Here is a 16,101-nt window from a genome sequence, read left to right as displayed (position 1 = left end):
ACTCCGTTGCTTTGACGCTGGCATCAATCGTCAACAGCTCAGCACAATTTGTTTTGCATGCAGTTAAAAAACGCTTCTTCATGCCACTCGCGGCACTCACTGAGCTCATGTATGCGTGCGTGTGTGTGTGAGTTTCAATATATATATGTGTATATGTGTAGTGTTTATCCAAGTGTCTAATTTGCCTAATTTGCCTCCATCTCCTTCAGCATCTTGAGCAACATTTTCATCGCAACTAGAGGTATATTATATATGTATGTAAGTACGTATATCATTATAGTTCTCTTGATTTGTTTTCTTTCATTTTCCGTAAGCTGCCTCTTCGAGTAAGCGGCTGCCTGTTCTCATACACTATTTACTTGCTATCGACTGCCCTTCGCTATAATCCGACGTAATTCCATTTAAATTAGCAATCAGAGTTCGCTCCGTTCGCATTGTTGTTGTCATATTGTTATTATTATGGAGATTGCTAATGATGTTGGCGGCAAAAGTAGTTGTTGACTGTTTATATTTTTCTCAGTTCTTTTGTTGTTGATCGTTTAACAAGGGTTCATGGGGTTCATTTAGTTAGCAAGCTCGACTCGCTTCATTATGAAGGTATTTGCTTTCTAGTGGAAAGCTTGTAGATTATTTCAAATTTATTACAATATATTGGCGCTTAAGAAACTTTTTAAGCTCTTCTACACTTGATAGATATTGGATAATAATTGAGTCCAACTCGTATTATTATAAAGCTCATTGAATCATAGTTAACGATATATTAAGATGAGCAGAACTTATAAACATTATTATAAAATTTGATTATAAACATAAAATCTGCATAAAGTTCTTACACACTCATTAGATTTTGATATCTGAAGGGTATTGATAGTTCTCTAAACTCATATCATAATTATGATTCTTTCAATTGATGATGACTAATCGGTCTTATCGATAGCATAACGCCTATTAATAACCGCAGCGCAGAGAACACTTGCGCCCTTACAGCTAATTGAGCACTCGCGCTCATTTGTATATTTGCCCATGTATTGTACATAAATATTGTACGTATGTATGTATATGTGTGGGCTCATATATGTATACTTGTAGCAAATTGCTTAGCTGACTAATATGCCCAAGCGCTGTGAATTACGACATTAAAATACAATGAAAGCATTTGTTGGCCCACGACCCGGCGCAGAGTTCTCAGGAAATGAAATTATACACCAATTATTGCATAAGCAACAACAAGAACAACAATAACAGAAGCAGAAGCAGCTAAACCAATAATAACATCAACGACAACTAAGCAATTATATATTTATAAATATATGTAGATATAGATGTATATAAATATATAAAGAAATAAAGATATATGTATAGAGATTTTAAGAAAAACAGAAAATCTATAAAAAGTGTCTCGCAGGGGGCAGGAGGTCGCATGGAATCGAAATGGCATCGATATAATTAATCAAATTATAAATCTGAGTGAGCAATTAACAGAACCAAAGACAAAGGCAGCCAGGCACAAGGGATCGGGCACCGAGCGTCGAGCACCGAGCACTAACAATAAAAAGCAATCGAAAGCTGTTGGCTCAGCATTAATTAGCGCTAAACGTCGCCGTCGTCGTCGTCGTCGTCTCAGTCGTCGACAATAACAAAGTGAATGGCAGCGAACGCCCTAAAGCAGCAGCACTCGCAGCGGCAGCAGCAGCAGCAGCAACAGCAGCGGCGGCAGCAACATCACCAATCCAAGCCAAACGCAGCATCCGCCGCCAACTTATTAAAGTACATATAACTCAATTATAGAGAATTAAAAACAAACTCACAGCGCGCGATGCCAGCGATGCCAGCAACGCCGGCAATTTGCAATGCAAAAAGATACTGGCGTGAGCGTTGAGCGCTGCCTTAATGCGCAGAGCCAGCAACAACAGCAACAGCAGCAACAGCAACAACAATCAAAGCAATAAAATACATTCAGCATTTAATAATCATCCAACAGGCGGCGCTGACGTCGCGTCGCTGCGTTGCCAATGAGCAACAGCAATAAGACACAAGCGGCGAGGCACTCACAGCGAACGCAACTGCAACATGTTGCTGACGGCAATAGCAGCAACATAAACAGCGGCCAGCAATAAATTTATGAGTTCACACACTGACAACAACAACAACAACAACAACAACAACAACAACAATAGCTAAAGATACAATTAAGCTGTAATGCATATGAAAATTTGTGTATTTGTGTTTTTTATAGCCGTGCGTTATGTTCACGTGCGCCGCGACTGTTTGTATCTCTGGCTGTGTATCTGACAGAGCCGTGTAAGCCTGTTTGTGCCTGTGTGTGTGGTGTGTGTGTGAGTGTGTATGTGTGCGTGCGAGAGCGCAGCATAATTGTAATTATAGTAATATGTTTTATGATGGTTGCCTCGTTTAGCAACCCCCACACAAAATCCCCACACACACAGACACACACACACGAACGCACACACTGGCAAACCAAACAGACTGGCAGACAGCAGAGCGCGTCGCGACGGCAGCAGCGACGCTGGCGCTGCGCTTGGCCAAAATGTATCTAGATACATAATTGCCACATTCAGTCGTCGTTAAATAGTTGCACGGCGCAGTTCACAGCCAGAGCAGCAGCAGCAGCAACAGCAGCAGCAGCAGCCGCAGCAATAGCAACAGCAGCAGCAGCAGCAGCAGCAACAGCAACAGTTTCCAGTCCTCAGCGGTCGTTGGCTGTTGGTTGTTGTCGTCGTCGTCGTTATTGCCCTCGTCGTCGTCGTCGTCGTCGCAGTCGCAGTCGCCGTCGTCGCTGTCGTTGCCGACGACGTCGTTTTCGTGCTTTATAGCATTCACTCAGAAGTCGTTTAGAATCGTTTGTCGTGGTCGGTATTCGGTATTCGATATCGGACTGTGTGCTGTCGGTGCCCATTTGAAGAGCCCAAGCAGTTAGCGTCGTCGTCGCCGTGTTTAGCCAACCTGGACGGGACGCGTACGCGTACGCGCAAAACGCTTAACGTTATACTAGCACAAGTGGTTCTCGGCCGGATACGTGAAAGCAGCAGCAGCAGAAAGCCGGAGCATATTTTGACGTTGACGTATCTAAAGTCAAATTCAATTTACGCGCCGGCCTATTATAAACGTAATTATAATGAGGCACAGGCTATTAAAATAGAACGAACAAATGTGGCGACCCCTTCAGAGGCTCACAGTGTACTATTTTAATTAAGTGTGTTGCAACAACAACAACAACAACAACAGCAACAACAACAATGAGTGCGACATCAGTCACGCATGTGTACAAGTATCTGAGAACGTGTCTGTGTGTGCGTGCGTACGTGTGTGCCCATGTGTGTGTTTGTGTGCGTGCTTATTTGCTTGTATTTGTGCCGTTTCATCCATCCATTAGTCACACATGAAACTAATTAGCATTTCGGCTGTTTGTTATTGTCGCATTTGCTGGCCAAAAGAATTAGCGCGTTGAACAACGTCAAACAGCATTCATTTCGCGATATATTTACTTATGCATATGGCCCATACAGGCCTACCTACATATAGACGTTTGGGATTATATATACATGAGTGTATAAATATATCACACTGTCTGCTTTTTATATGAGTTTTGCTTGGCATTTTCATTAATTTGTTGATATTGTGCTGCGCTCGCTGGCCGCCGGCAATCAGCAATGAAATTTATAAGACGGCGACAACGATTTCTGTGCTCAATTATCATCATCATCAGCAGCGGCAGCAGCAACAACAGCAGCAACAACAACAGTAAACACTTGTGCTCACCGCGCTAATTGCTGCCGTGTGGCGTCTGTGTAGCGATGCCCGATGCCCCATGCCTAGTCGCACTTGAAGCTTCTCTATTGTTGTGTGCCTGAGCCCGTGTTGTACGCTTCCAACAAGTTGCGATTGATTTCCTTTTACTTTGTGTTTCTGTCTGTTTGCTCGTCAAAGAAAAAAAAAAAAAGAGAGTAGCCGTAATTTCAGTGCGGTTCGCACGGACGGCGAACCAATTTGTCAATTGACGCGCTGACAGGTTACGCAGCCGCACTGCTGACCCCACTCCGGCCCGGCAATTGGTTTCCGAAGCGGCTCGTAAATAAGTTATGAGCGTGTGCAAAAATGGAATTTTTAATTTGAGCAGCAAAATATTTCAATTACCCAATTAAATTCAGTTTTTGGCCGAGGTGTTATATATAAAGCAATTATATGCTAACGTCCCTCTCTCTCTGTGTGTGTGTGTGTGTGTGTGTGTGTCACAAATTGAAGTAGATTTTATAAACGGGTGCTATGGCCGTGTGTTCATTTCATATATTTATTAGCCGTCGCTTCTGCTGTTGTATTATTATAAATATTATTATTATTAATATAATTATTGCTGCGCATGTTAATAGCAACTTAATAATAAATAACAGTATTTTGCATACGAATATGTAAAAATGCAGAAATTGCTTTTTATCCCCAAAAAGTTCAAGTTTTAATTGTCGGAACGTGCACAGCGTTAACGAAAGTAAACAATTAAATAAACGTAATTAATATCAAATTGGCAAAGCAAAACAAAACCAAACAAAACGAAACGAAACGAAACGAAACGAAAGCCAGTTAAACAACGCAGCAAATTCTGTGTGAATTTGACCTGTATAGCAGCTACCCCAACAGACCCCTCGCGACCCTCCCCTACCTCCCCCACAGTGCACCAACATTCGACTGAGCTTTGGCTATTGAAAGCAATAAAACAAATTGTTTTTATTTCTCTCAATAAATTGGGATTGTAAAATCGTAAAGCGAATCGCAAATGTGTTTTAATAATTCGAATTATTTATTCACATGAGATTAATACAGCAATTGTTCAACTATTGTTAAACAGTTAATTAGTTAACATTCCGAGTCAATAGCTTTTAGCTTGTCATCTAATTCATCTAGCCAATTCATTCCGCCAGATCTGTGGCCTGCTCTAATCGCTGCAACGATTTTGTCGCTTTCCACTCGATGAGCAATTAGCTGCGTTTATTTAGGCAAATGTCAGAAAGTATAATAAATAACGCATTGTACATAATATAAATGTTAAGTGTATGCCAAATTAAATTTTGCCAAATTAAAATGCGGCTGACAGTTTAATTGAAAAAGCGAGTGAGGGAGTGAGCGAGGGAGAGAGTGCAAGAGTGTGAGAGTGGTAGAGGGAGAGGGCTGTAGCAGGGACTGCACGTTGGTTCAAAATTGTTTACTTGTGCATTGTTCGCAAATAATTAAATGTATTTAATTGAATCACACACACACGCACACATACACACACATAATTCGTACGCAGTCCCAGACAATGGGCTAGCAATTATGAAACCAGAACACATTCAAAAATAATTAAAAATTAAATAAATGGCCAACGTGTTGGCAATAACAAATTGTGTAACCAATGCAGCAAAGCAACTGAAATGCACTCAAATTAATTTTTCAAAATACCAAAAAACCAAAAAAAAGAGCGAAAAGCTGTCGCTGAAAATTGCAAAACCATAATCAATAATTGTCAACTGGCTAATGAATTAAATACATTTCTCCCTCTCTCTCTCTCTCTCTCTTCTTCATCTACCCCATCTCTCTCACAATGTCTCTCTCTCTCTCCCTCTCTCCCTCGCGCTTTCTCCGTCTATTGCTGTTTTCGTCTCTCTCCTCTCTCACTCTCTAGCCACTCTTTCTGTCTCGCTCTCACTCTCTCCCTCTCTCTCTATATTCAAATGATGCCTTTTGCATTTCGTTTCGTTTCATTTCATTTCGTCAATTTTTTAATTATAATGGTCGAACATTTGTTGCTTTTTTCTGGGTTGCCTTTTTTTTTGCGGCGGCACAGCATTTTAATTAAGTAAAGTGGATTAATTTGCGACTCGTTAGACTAATTAAGGATTATCGCCAACAGCAACGCCGCGCCAGCCATTTGAGAAAACTCGGCGACCCAAAGGATATGTGAAAGAACAACGATAACAAAACGTGACCTTTTCAATATAAACGCTATAAATAGCTAAACAGTAAAAGACAACAACAACAACAACAACAGCAAACAAATAAAATAAAAATAATATAATCTAACCGTCCACAAGGAGAAACATTTAATTGGATTTCAGTTCGCCTTGGCTTTTCGGATACAATTAACCGTTTGGCACTGAGGTAAGTCACACTGACGTTAGTTAGTTAGTCAATCAATTTTGTATGTCTACTACGTTCTCTAAGGGAATGGGGATTCCCGAAGCCTATCAATTGACTAGTCGCTTGACCTGATTATGAAATAAGCATCAGGCAAATAATTATAAACAAATGAATTAAAAGAAAGTACACACACACACACACACACGAATGCTAGTCATTTGAATAATCTGTTCCGCTGGGCGCAAAACTTGTTTACCTGAACTTTCTTACACGTGGTCAGGAATTCAATAGACTCGTGCAAGCAGTTTCTAATCGAACTCTGCTTACTTTGAAATCAATTTCAATTAATCACAGCCAATTAATATAAACGACTACCAAGTAAAGGTCCTCTTATCATGCAAACAACAAATTAACAAGAATGAAAGTATTATAAATTGAAAGAAAAAAATCTGAAAAAATTAGTTTGAAACGAAATGTTAAAATATAGATTGAATCTATCTGATTGTTGGATCTGCTAGCCACATTTATTGCTCTCTTTAGATATTTCATGTCTGGGATTCTCTTTCTCTCTTAATTTCTCTTCAGCTTCATCATTGAAACTTGATTTTCAATTGCATTTCTGTTATAGTCTCTGATTAAACGAGTCAATTATCAAAGACCATTTCAACTGAGTTTGTGATACACTTTTTGCTTAATATCGGCAATAACTTATTTATCAATTTTTTATAGCCCATTCGATTTGTTATTGAGCTTAATTAGAAATCGTAGCTGCCTGTTGATCTTAGTTAATTAACTATACATAGTTGGCACAAGCCAGTCATTCACTGACCCGTATGCCAGTCAACAGAATGACACATTCACTCACACACACACATGCACACACACCCACACAGTTTGTATTAAAAGTGTATACAGCTAATTGCGAATCAGTAATCAGAAACGCAGCGACAACTGCTGCAATTATTTCAAATGTAAACAACAGCCAACAAGTGCATTAGAATGCGATATGCGTGAATGCATGTATTTCGAGTTGATCAATAAATGTTGAAGACAATTCGTAATTACAGACTATAGACAGCCTGATTCATTTGTAGATATGCTACAACAAAGTTGTATGCGATTGCGTTCACAGCTATCAAATGTGAAACCAACAATAGCGAGTCTCATTCACTCTCTCTCTCTCGCTGTATGTCTATCTCACTCTCTGATTTTGATAGTTACGATATTATTTCAACCATATCACAGAGGCTTCCAATATAGAATGCCATTCCTGTTATGCACAATTAGTAGACATTTCGCATTTCATTCAGAGCCATAAACAAACTATTTACTCGCGCATACCGCAGCTCATATTCACGTTTGATAAACAGGTGCTCGTCTAGCGCGCCGATGTTTATCGCATAACTGGTTCGCATTACAGTCTTTAATTAATTAAATTGTTACTCAAACTGGCCGATTGAGTGATTGACAGACTGACGGACTGTTTGATTGAGCGCATTGGTCACTCCGCATGGCCGCTAACGATGCGTCTGTGCAAACAAACAAACAAACACACACACACACAGAGTCGACGGCATTTAAATACAAACGGCCGCTGATTACGCAAAATGGAAAACCATTTGGCGTCTCGCATTACCATATCTGCGGGCCTCGACTTCTATTTTAGCGCTAATAGTGCAAATAAACAAATAATAAATACCGAATATCAAATAAACCAAACGCATATGCTAGAGAATAATTAAAACCAGAGCCGAGCTGCAGGCCAAGCTTTAAATTATTGCCCGCTGAGTCCCCAGCACAAAGAGTGGAGCTTGGTGGGGCCAGTGGCGCTCTAGCGGGATCGAGCGAGCCACTAAATAAAATCAAAGCGCCGCTGACAGCAAACGCACGACAAAACAGCAAAAAGTAAGCGAACGGAGCAGACTGCAGCAATGATTTGAATGGATGAAATGCTGAGAGCCCGAGCAACTGGAGTCAACCAAAGGGCAGAGATACGAACTGAACTGAATGAAGTACCTGGCAATAAGAGCACGGCTTGAGTCTGTGATTAGCCACAGCGCTTGCAAAAGAGATGTAGGATAAGTAAGTCACAGCTAATTACATGAATTGGGTTAGGTTAGGGCTAAGGCATAAATAGGAAGGTCTGATAAGATTTCTAAAATAACTGAACTAGGCGCAGAGTAGGGATTTTCTCTAAGAGCTTTAAGATTTCACAGATTAATCCAATCTAAAACTGAAAACAAAACTGAAATTGCAAATCTGCTCGTGTTTTTTTTAAGTGATTTATTACAAGCCATTATTTAGTAATTTCCGCAGATTGGAACTCATTTCATTTTAAACGAGGTATTTTGCATACACTCTGTAAATTGGTTCACTGAATTCACGACTCCACAATATGTGGAATGACAGCTGAATTTTGAATATTACATTACGACGATGAGTCATGGAATGAAACGAGAAATTTATTATGATGCGACAACAATTAGCGATGCTAGCACGCGTCTACATAATCATTAGCGGGCTAAGTACTCAATTTGTTCTGGGCCAGGCATTTTAGAGTTTAAACTCACGTAAAATTAAAAAAAAACAACAACGAAGCGATCAATGGAGTGGGGGCAGAGCAGACGTGATGGATAGATGGGTGAGGGGGGAGGGGAGGGAGAGGGAGAGAGAAGTAGCTACAAGTGCGCAGCTCGAAGCCGGCATATGCATATGAGGGCAGCCCCATTAGCTGTTTTTCTAATCAAAACTGAATTCCGAGAAATCGAAGCACACACACACACACACGCAAAGAGAGCAGCCCGCACGTAAGTAACCTACACACACACAAAGTTACATTAGTGGAACTGCGAGGGAGCGAGAGGCACTGAGCGGGAGCGAGCAGGCAGCCAGTTGATTGGTGCCGTCAGTCATTCAGTCATTAAGTCAGTCACTTAAGCAGGCAATCGACGCAGTTGTTGCCCGATGAAAAATGAAACTAATTAGCGGCCAACAGTGCCAAACGTCGCCGCCAGCATCGCTGCTGGCGTCGCTGCTGCCAGCACGCCCATTTCCATTGCAATCAATTGGAAAATTTGCATTTAGCCAGGCAATAGCAACAGCAACAGCATTGGCAATACCAACTGCAAGCGAACGACACACGGCAGCTGTAACAAGTCCATTTCAGAGTCGGTAAAAGCAAATTAGAGCACAGCATGACAAAAAGCAATCCAATCCAGCAAGCGACCAAACGAACGAACCCACGAACGACTGCAAGTATCTTTGTATCTGAGCAGCGCGACTCGATGTATCTTGTGCCCGCTGCAATTGAATGTGTTGTGCGTATAATTATTAATTGCGAGAATGTGTGCATATATATATATATATGTGTGTGTATGTGTGTGTGTGTGTACTCTAATAACACAGCCAATTTCGGCTTTATCATAAGAGCGCGCAAACAAGTTTCCATTGCGGCCGAAATGCAGTCGTGCGGCTTCCGTACTGTGCTGCTAAAATGTTATTTTAATTGAATCATTTTAGCTATAAAATCAAACTCACACACACACACACAAACAACACGCGCATGCATGTGCTCCATTGCTTTCGAAAAGAGATAAAAATATGCATAAGCACATAAATACGAATGGCATGTACATACATATGCACATATGTATATATACTATGTATGTATGTGTATGTGTATGTATGCCCACTGCCAGTCAGACATCAAATTGAATAAACGCGGTCCATTACTCTCCCAGTGATTTTGCCAAATGACTTCATTTCATATCAATTAAGTTTATTGGGCCGGTATGTGGCTGTATCTCTCTCTTTCTCCCTCCCTCTCTCTGTCTCTCTCTCTGTCCGTAGTATTTGTGCCCGTATTGTGTGTGCGAATGCAAGTTTGTATGTTTGTATGACTTTTTATTGAATCGGCACGGTCACATAAAAAACAAAAAGAAGAAAAACTCACGCCAAACACACACACACACGCACACACACACACTCATATTGCCCTGCCTTTGCCCATGGAACGAACCTGAACCTGATTCATGCGCTTAATTGCTTTGGAGCGTGCGACTCTATCTCTCTCCTGCTCGGCCGCTGCCTCTGCCGCTGCCGCCGTCTCTGCCTGTGCTTGTGCCTGTGCCTTGGCCAACAAAAAGGTATGAAATCGAATTGTGTGCACAAAAGTTATAAATGTTGCTGGTCCACAACGTGCAGCGGCTGGTTTTTACTTTGTTTTTTTTTTTTTTTAATAAAATTGACAACATTTTTTGACACAGGCCCAGCGAAAATAAAATGAAGCTGAAAACCAAACCACGTAAAATATGTTTATTGTGGATCTGGAACGCGTCAATTTGGAGCTGTTTGGCAGCAGAATGGGACGCACAAATGAAATGGCGAAAGAGAAATTAAAAAATACCTTAATGGCATCACAATATATCAAGCTTGTCTGTGGGAAAAGATCTTTCGATACAAATGAGAACAATAAAAACTATTAACGGTTACGTCGAGTAACAGAATCTGGGATGTAAACACCGTTTAAGCTACTGTGGTAGACTTTAGTTACCCTGTGTTTTTACACATATACATACGTTAACAAATTTTCAAGTCTAATGTTTTCAAATGTAGCTACTTAAATGTTTATGGCCAACAAAAATGGACATAAAACTTCTTTTAGCCACCCACTTGTGTAACAAATCGCATAACAGGTCTCTATAAATACCTAGCTTGGCCCAGCGGCATTAAAATCTATTGTTACAAGTTATATGGCATTAAAAAATACAAAATAAATAAAAATATTTAAGCGCTCTGACAACTCATTTAGTTATTTGACTGCCCGGCCTACTTTTATAACCCAATTTAGTGACCCGAAAATGCAATTAAGTTTCGCTCGATATAAATAGGCATTTTATGTGATTTTGTTTATCAGGAAGTCAAACACCCACCCGCCCCAAAACCTCATAAAAAAAAAAAAAAAAACGAAAAAATAGAGGAAAATAAAAATAAAAATAACAACAAGCACTGGCAATCAATCTTAGATATTGTCGCTCGTTAGTTAGTTGCTCGCTGATAAGAAACGACACCGCAATTAGATAGCTGCATCGAAGATAAGCGAAACCGTTTTTAATGAGTCCACCCGGGTCGCTCATAAAAGACAGCGGCACAAATTGCGCACCAAGTTTCCAGAGAAATTTCATTTATGACTTGTTAATTAGTTGAGCAAACAATAAAGCATAAATGCTCCAACAGCAAGCAGCAATAATTGCTTTTGAATAAAGTGAAAAAGCCCGCCCAGCGCCGCATTTGCCAACACTGCTGTTGGCCAATGCCAACACTGTTCGACGCAGCGAACAGCTGAGCGAGCGCAAACAGCTGATCGCCGACATTTGCCGGCAGAAATTTCGCGCACGTTGCCTGGTTGTTCGGTTGGTTGTTCCTTCGGTTGTTTGGCTCGTTGTCAAGTGTGCGTGAGGCGACGCCGACTCCGTTGAGAGCGAGAATAAAAATAATCAAATAGTAAACAATGTGAATAACTCGAATTTGTGTATCGTAGCAACCGATGCAGTTAACGGTGCTTGTTGACGTCTCTCGTTTTTCGTTTCGTTTTCGTCTTACAGTGCGCACAATTCAAGTGAGAATCCTGCTAGAAACAACTCGACGAGCTAACGAAAGAAATTCTCAAAAATAATCCAAAATGAGTTTCGATTTGGACACAAATCAGATTTGCAGCGACTTGGAGAGCAGCGATCATCGCAAGCGTGGCAGCACTCTACTGAAGCTGCGCGAGATCTGCGAGCATACGCCCGACGCTGTTGGCACCGATGCCATCGCCGCCGAGTTCGATGAGCTTTATCTGCATCTGCTCAAGTGCTATGGCGATCGGTATGAGAATGTGCGCGATCGCGCCGTGCTGGCTGTGAGCGCATTCCTGAAGCGTTTGCCGCCCTTGGACTTCCACCTGCTCAACGTGGTGTCGACGCTGGCCGAGCGCATGGGGCAGACGGAGACTGTGGAGCCGAGCGAGGAGATACGTCTGCTGTACATTGAGCAGCTGCATCTGATGCTGCGCAAGTACGCGCTCATGGGCAATGTGGGCGTCTTCCGTGAGTGCTATCCACAGGTGGTCAAGGTGCTCATCAAAGCCATCAAAGACGCGTATGCTGCAGTGCAGCGGGAAGGCTGTGCCACGCTGGTGCAGCTCTGTCGTGTGGCAGACACCGCGGAGTTGCGCCCGTTCACCGAGTCTCTAGCGGTGGCCCTCTATGGAATGCTAAATCATCGACATTCGGCGGCCCGCATTGCTGCCATAGAGGCCATAGGCAGAGTGAGTCTGCACTTGGATGCCAGTGGCGAGGGCATGCGCCGGTTGCTGGCAGAGGTCTCTCCACTGCTTATGGATTCGATGCCCTTGGTGCGTCGTGAGTGCGGTCTGATGGGGGTGCTAATGCTGCTCGAGCTGCCGGATCGCTATTCATATTTTGAGCGTATTCTACCCCTGGTGCTGTGCTGCCTCAAAGATGACTCGCCGGAGGTGCTGTCGCACATACGCCCGCTTTGGGAGAAATGCGGCGTACAGTATTACGAAGAGAACGAGGCGGAACTCTCGCAGCAGGAGATAGGCGATTTGCCGGTGGAGAACTATCCGGCCGGTGTGCAGCGCCCCACGATCGGCTGCCGGGGCCTGGTGCAGCGCTCGCTGCGTTTGCTGCAGCTCATCACTCGCGAGACCAGTGACTGGAAGGACAATGTGCGCCTGCACTCGCTGAAGCTGCTCTATCAATTCATTCTGCACGCCGAGGCCTCCATGACGGCCAAGTTTTTCGAGATCTATCCACATGTTTCTCATGCCTGCTGCGACAGCGAGCCCATTATCGCAGCAGAAGCGAAAAAGGTGGCAGATCTGATGGGTCGACTGCTGAGCTATGATGCCTGGATCGATCATGGCTTTGATGGCCTGGAGCGCAATGCACGCGAATCGTTCCTCAAGTGTTTCTACTACATGTTCACTGCCTCCTTGGGCGGCACTTATGAGCACCTACAGCGCCTGGGCAAGCTGCTAAGATGCACGGATTACTCACATACCCTCAAGCCGGGCTTTCAGTTGTACATACTGAAAACGCTGGACACCATTTTGGACAAGTCCAGCAAGGTGACAGCCTCAATGGAGGAGCTGAAGGATCTATATTTGAACATCTATGTGACCGCCATGAAGGTAATGGCCTTGTCCTATGCCCTGCACAACGAGGACACCGAAGATGTGCAGCGCGGTCAAATGATCTTGAAGCGCCTTGTCCAGCTGCAGGAGACTTCGCTGGCTAACCTGCACGAGAGCTGGTTCGGCATTGTGCTGCTCGATGTGGATAACCTGGATGCCGCGCTCGACGAGAACGCCGAACCTGTCCTCCTGCTGTACGGGCTCATTCACTTGGGCAAAATACGATCCACATATCTGCCGCAGCTCATCGAGAAGATCAAATTGGTATTTCAGCATTGCTGCGACACGGCCCAGGTGCGCATCTTTAGTATTCTTTCGATAGAAGCGCTCTCCTGGTCCGAGACTGTTACCGTGGAGCGGGAGCAGAGCACACAGCTGCTGAGCAACTTCATCACTCAAGTTGTCGAGCCACATTTACCGTGGAGGGCTGGCGCTCATGGCGAGGCCATGCGCTCCATGGCCATGGCGACGCTCTGCGCAGTGGCCCAAGGCGCCAAAGAGGAGGCGCGAGAAGTTTTGCCAGCGCTGGCCAATCACATGCCAAGTTTGCTGGAGGATCGCAATGTGACCACGCGTCACTATGCCATCAAGGCCATGTGCTACTTCCAGGGCATGTCGGTGGAGGCGATCAAGCCGCTGGCCTATGCCATTATGCAGCGCATGGATGATCCTTCAGCCGGTATTCGCGTCATAGCTGCCACAGCCGTGGGTAAACTGCGTCCTGTATTCAAGACTGAAGGGACGAAGGAGGAGCTGGAGTACGAGCATGAGGTGTGGGAGGCATTCATCAAGCGCGCTCTGGATATTCTGTTGCTCTACCATGAGAGTCCCGAAAAGGAGATGCAAGCTGCTGCCCAAAGGTCCCTCATCGAGCTGGCCAAATTGCATCCCGCAGCCTGGGAGGAAAGCTACCAACGCGCCCTGGGCATGGCCAGGCGCAAGGACGAGCTGGTCGAGTTCTACGCCCAGATGAAAATCAACGATGCGCAGGTGGAGACTGAAACGAATTAGCCGGTGCTAATGCCCTGCACTCTGCACCCTGCGCACATACATACACACACAATTGTCTTAATTTAAATTAGTTTTGAGTGGTCTGCTAATTTTCTGTAGAATTCCGATTTGTAGCCTGTTGTGGCGTTCCCATTTGCACATTTGCCCATTTGCCCATTTTCATTAATTGCCCGATCTGTCGAATTCTGAGTAGGAAATTATTGTAAACACACTCGCCAAATGTGCCGTTGCGACTGATGGAATCGCATTTAGCATTATGCATTAGGCATTAGGCATTAAAGCATTTACGAATCCCAAAAATTCACTTTGTTTATTTTGCCACGGCTAAAAATTCTGTTTGATGAATTCGCTTTATGAATTGTGGGCAGATCGCGTCAGCGCTCCGAGCCGAATAAAATTTGTTATTATTGCTGGCGGCACAGATTGCAGCCTAAAGCACAAATAAATCCAAATTGGGGTTAACTACTCAAAGGAAATGCACGCGAAAAGTGATCTTAAATGCGAATAAATATATTGTATATAATATTTTTATAGGCAGACAACACTCAACTCGAATTGAGCACAAAATTAAGATCTTTCATTCATTCATTCATGAATCTAAATCAAAAATTGTTTTGTTTGCTATATTTAAACTCTCGATATGGACAGTTATAAATAAAAATTTAAATTGTATGCAAAACCAAGTATTACTTTTAAAATCTAAGATACATGTACAAAAAAAATTATATTATAAAAATTATATTATAACCCAGAGAATGTGGAGTATATTAAATACAAGTTCATCTATATCAATCGAATTGTTTTGCACATATTTAAACTTAACTCAAATGAAGTTCATCAAATAATTAAAAGAATTCAGATGGTTAATTATTTATCAGCAATGCAATGCAGTTTGATATTTCAACGGGCCATTCCTGCTAGCAACGAAATAAAAAGCACTCTTACTCGTATGAAGGGCTAGCCAAGGGCTTCCGGTTTTTATATACATATATATATATTTTTTTTTTTTTATGGCATCAAGTTATTAAATGAATGTATTCATACTTGTGCAACGAATGTTGAATTGTTAAATTAAACTGCTTTTTTTTTTTGCACATTCAAGAGTGCGTAAAGGTAGAAGAGGAGAGATCGAGACCTCGATAATATGATATGAATAGCACTGGTTTCTATAACTAATCCAGTAAGCCATCCCCTTATTACGCTGCCTCTTATGTGTCTATCGAAATCTTCGTTGCATAATTTTGTGCGCTGCGCTCTCAATTGCAAATTTAAGCCGCATTTGATTGGGTTTGGATTGGCGTATGAGCAATGTTGACCCAGATTTGTTTGGCTGGCAGCTGTGTTGCCAAACTAATTTGTCGCAGTTTGGTGCAACAAAGTTTGCACATAATATTAAAACAATTTGTCTAATTAAGCAAAACGTACAAGTTTCTAATTAAAATGCACACACACACGTACACAGGCAGACAGACAGACAGAGAGACAGACAGACAGTAACAGCCGCCACCCATCGCCCATCGTACGCCTAGCACAGCCACGCCCACCCGACTCTTCGCGCAGCTGGCGCCATTTCAAATGACGTAAAGGCACACAACACACACACACGCACACACACACACACATACTTGTTGAAATTTTATGTGCGCTTAATTGCCAGCAAATGAGCGCAGCTCTTTGTGAGTGTGTGCGAAGGCAAACACATCTAAATGACTAACTGTAAATAAATTGAAAGCGCCAAACATATCCTTGACGTTATCCCG

At 42.8% G+C, this 16,101-nt stretch overlaps 2 protein-coding genes across 2 annotated transcripts in view; both read left to right on the top strand.

The window, feature by feature from the left end:
- Positions 1-6,061: 6,061 nt before the first annotated feature.
- LOC6573878 (dynein axonemal assembly factor 5) lies at positions 6,062-14,641 on the top strand. Its single transcript, XM_032728022.2, has 2 exons — positions 6,062-6,150; positions 11,733-14,641. Exon 2 carries the CDS (start codon positions 11,810-11,812, stop codon positions 14,339-14,341), a length of 2,532 nt encoding a protein of 843 aa, XP_032583913.2. The 5' UTR covers positions 6,062-6,150; positions 11,733-11,809; the 3' UTR covers positions 14,342-14,641.
- LOC6573879 (putative uncharacterized protein DDB_G0277255) overlaps positions 6,067-16,101 on the top strand; it is a 42,806-nt gene continuing 32,771 nt past the window's right edge. Inside the window, exon 1 of the mRNA XM_044007523.1 lies at positions 6,067-6,150. The gene's annotated coding sequence lies outside the window, so the exon portion shown is untranslated. The remainder of the gene's footprint in view (positions 6,151-16,101) is intronic.

Source organism: Drosophila mojavensis, unplaced genomic scaffold (genome assembly GCF_018153725.1).
Source record: "Drosophila mojavensis isolate 15081-1352.22 unplaced genomic scaffold, ASM1815372v1 contig_16, whole genome shotgun sequence".
In the NCBI taxonomy this organism is placed as follows: Eukaryota; Metazoa; Arthropoda; class Insecta; order Diptera; family Drosophilidae; genus Drosophila; species Drosophila mojavensis.
Note: the sequence above shows the minus strand (reverse complement) of the source record. Positions and strands in the feature narration are given on the sequence as shown.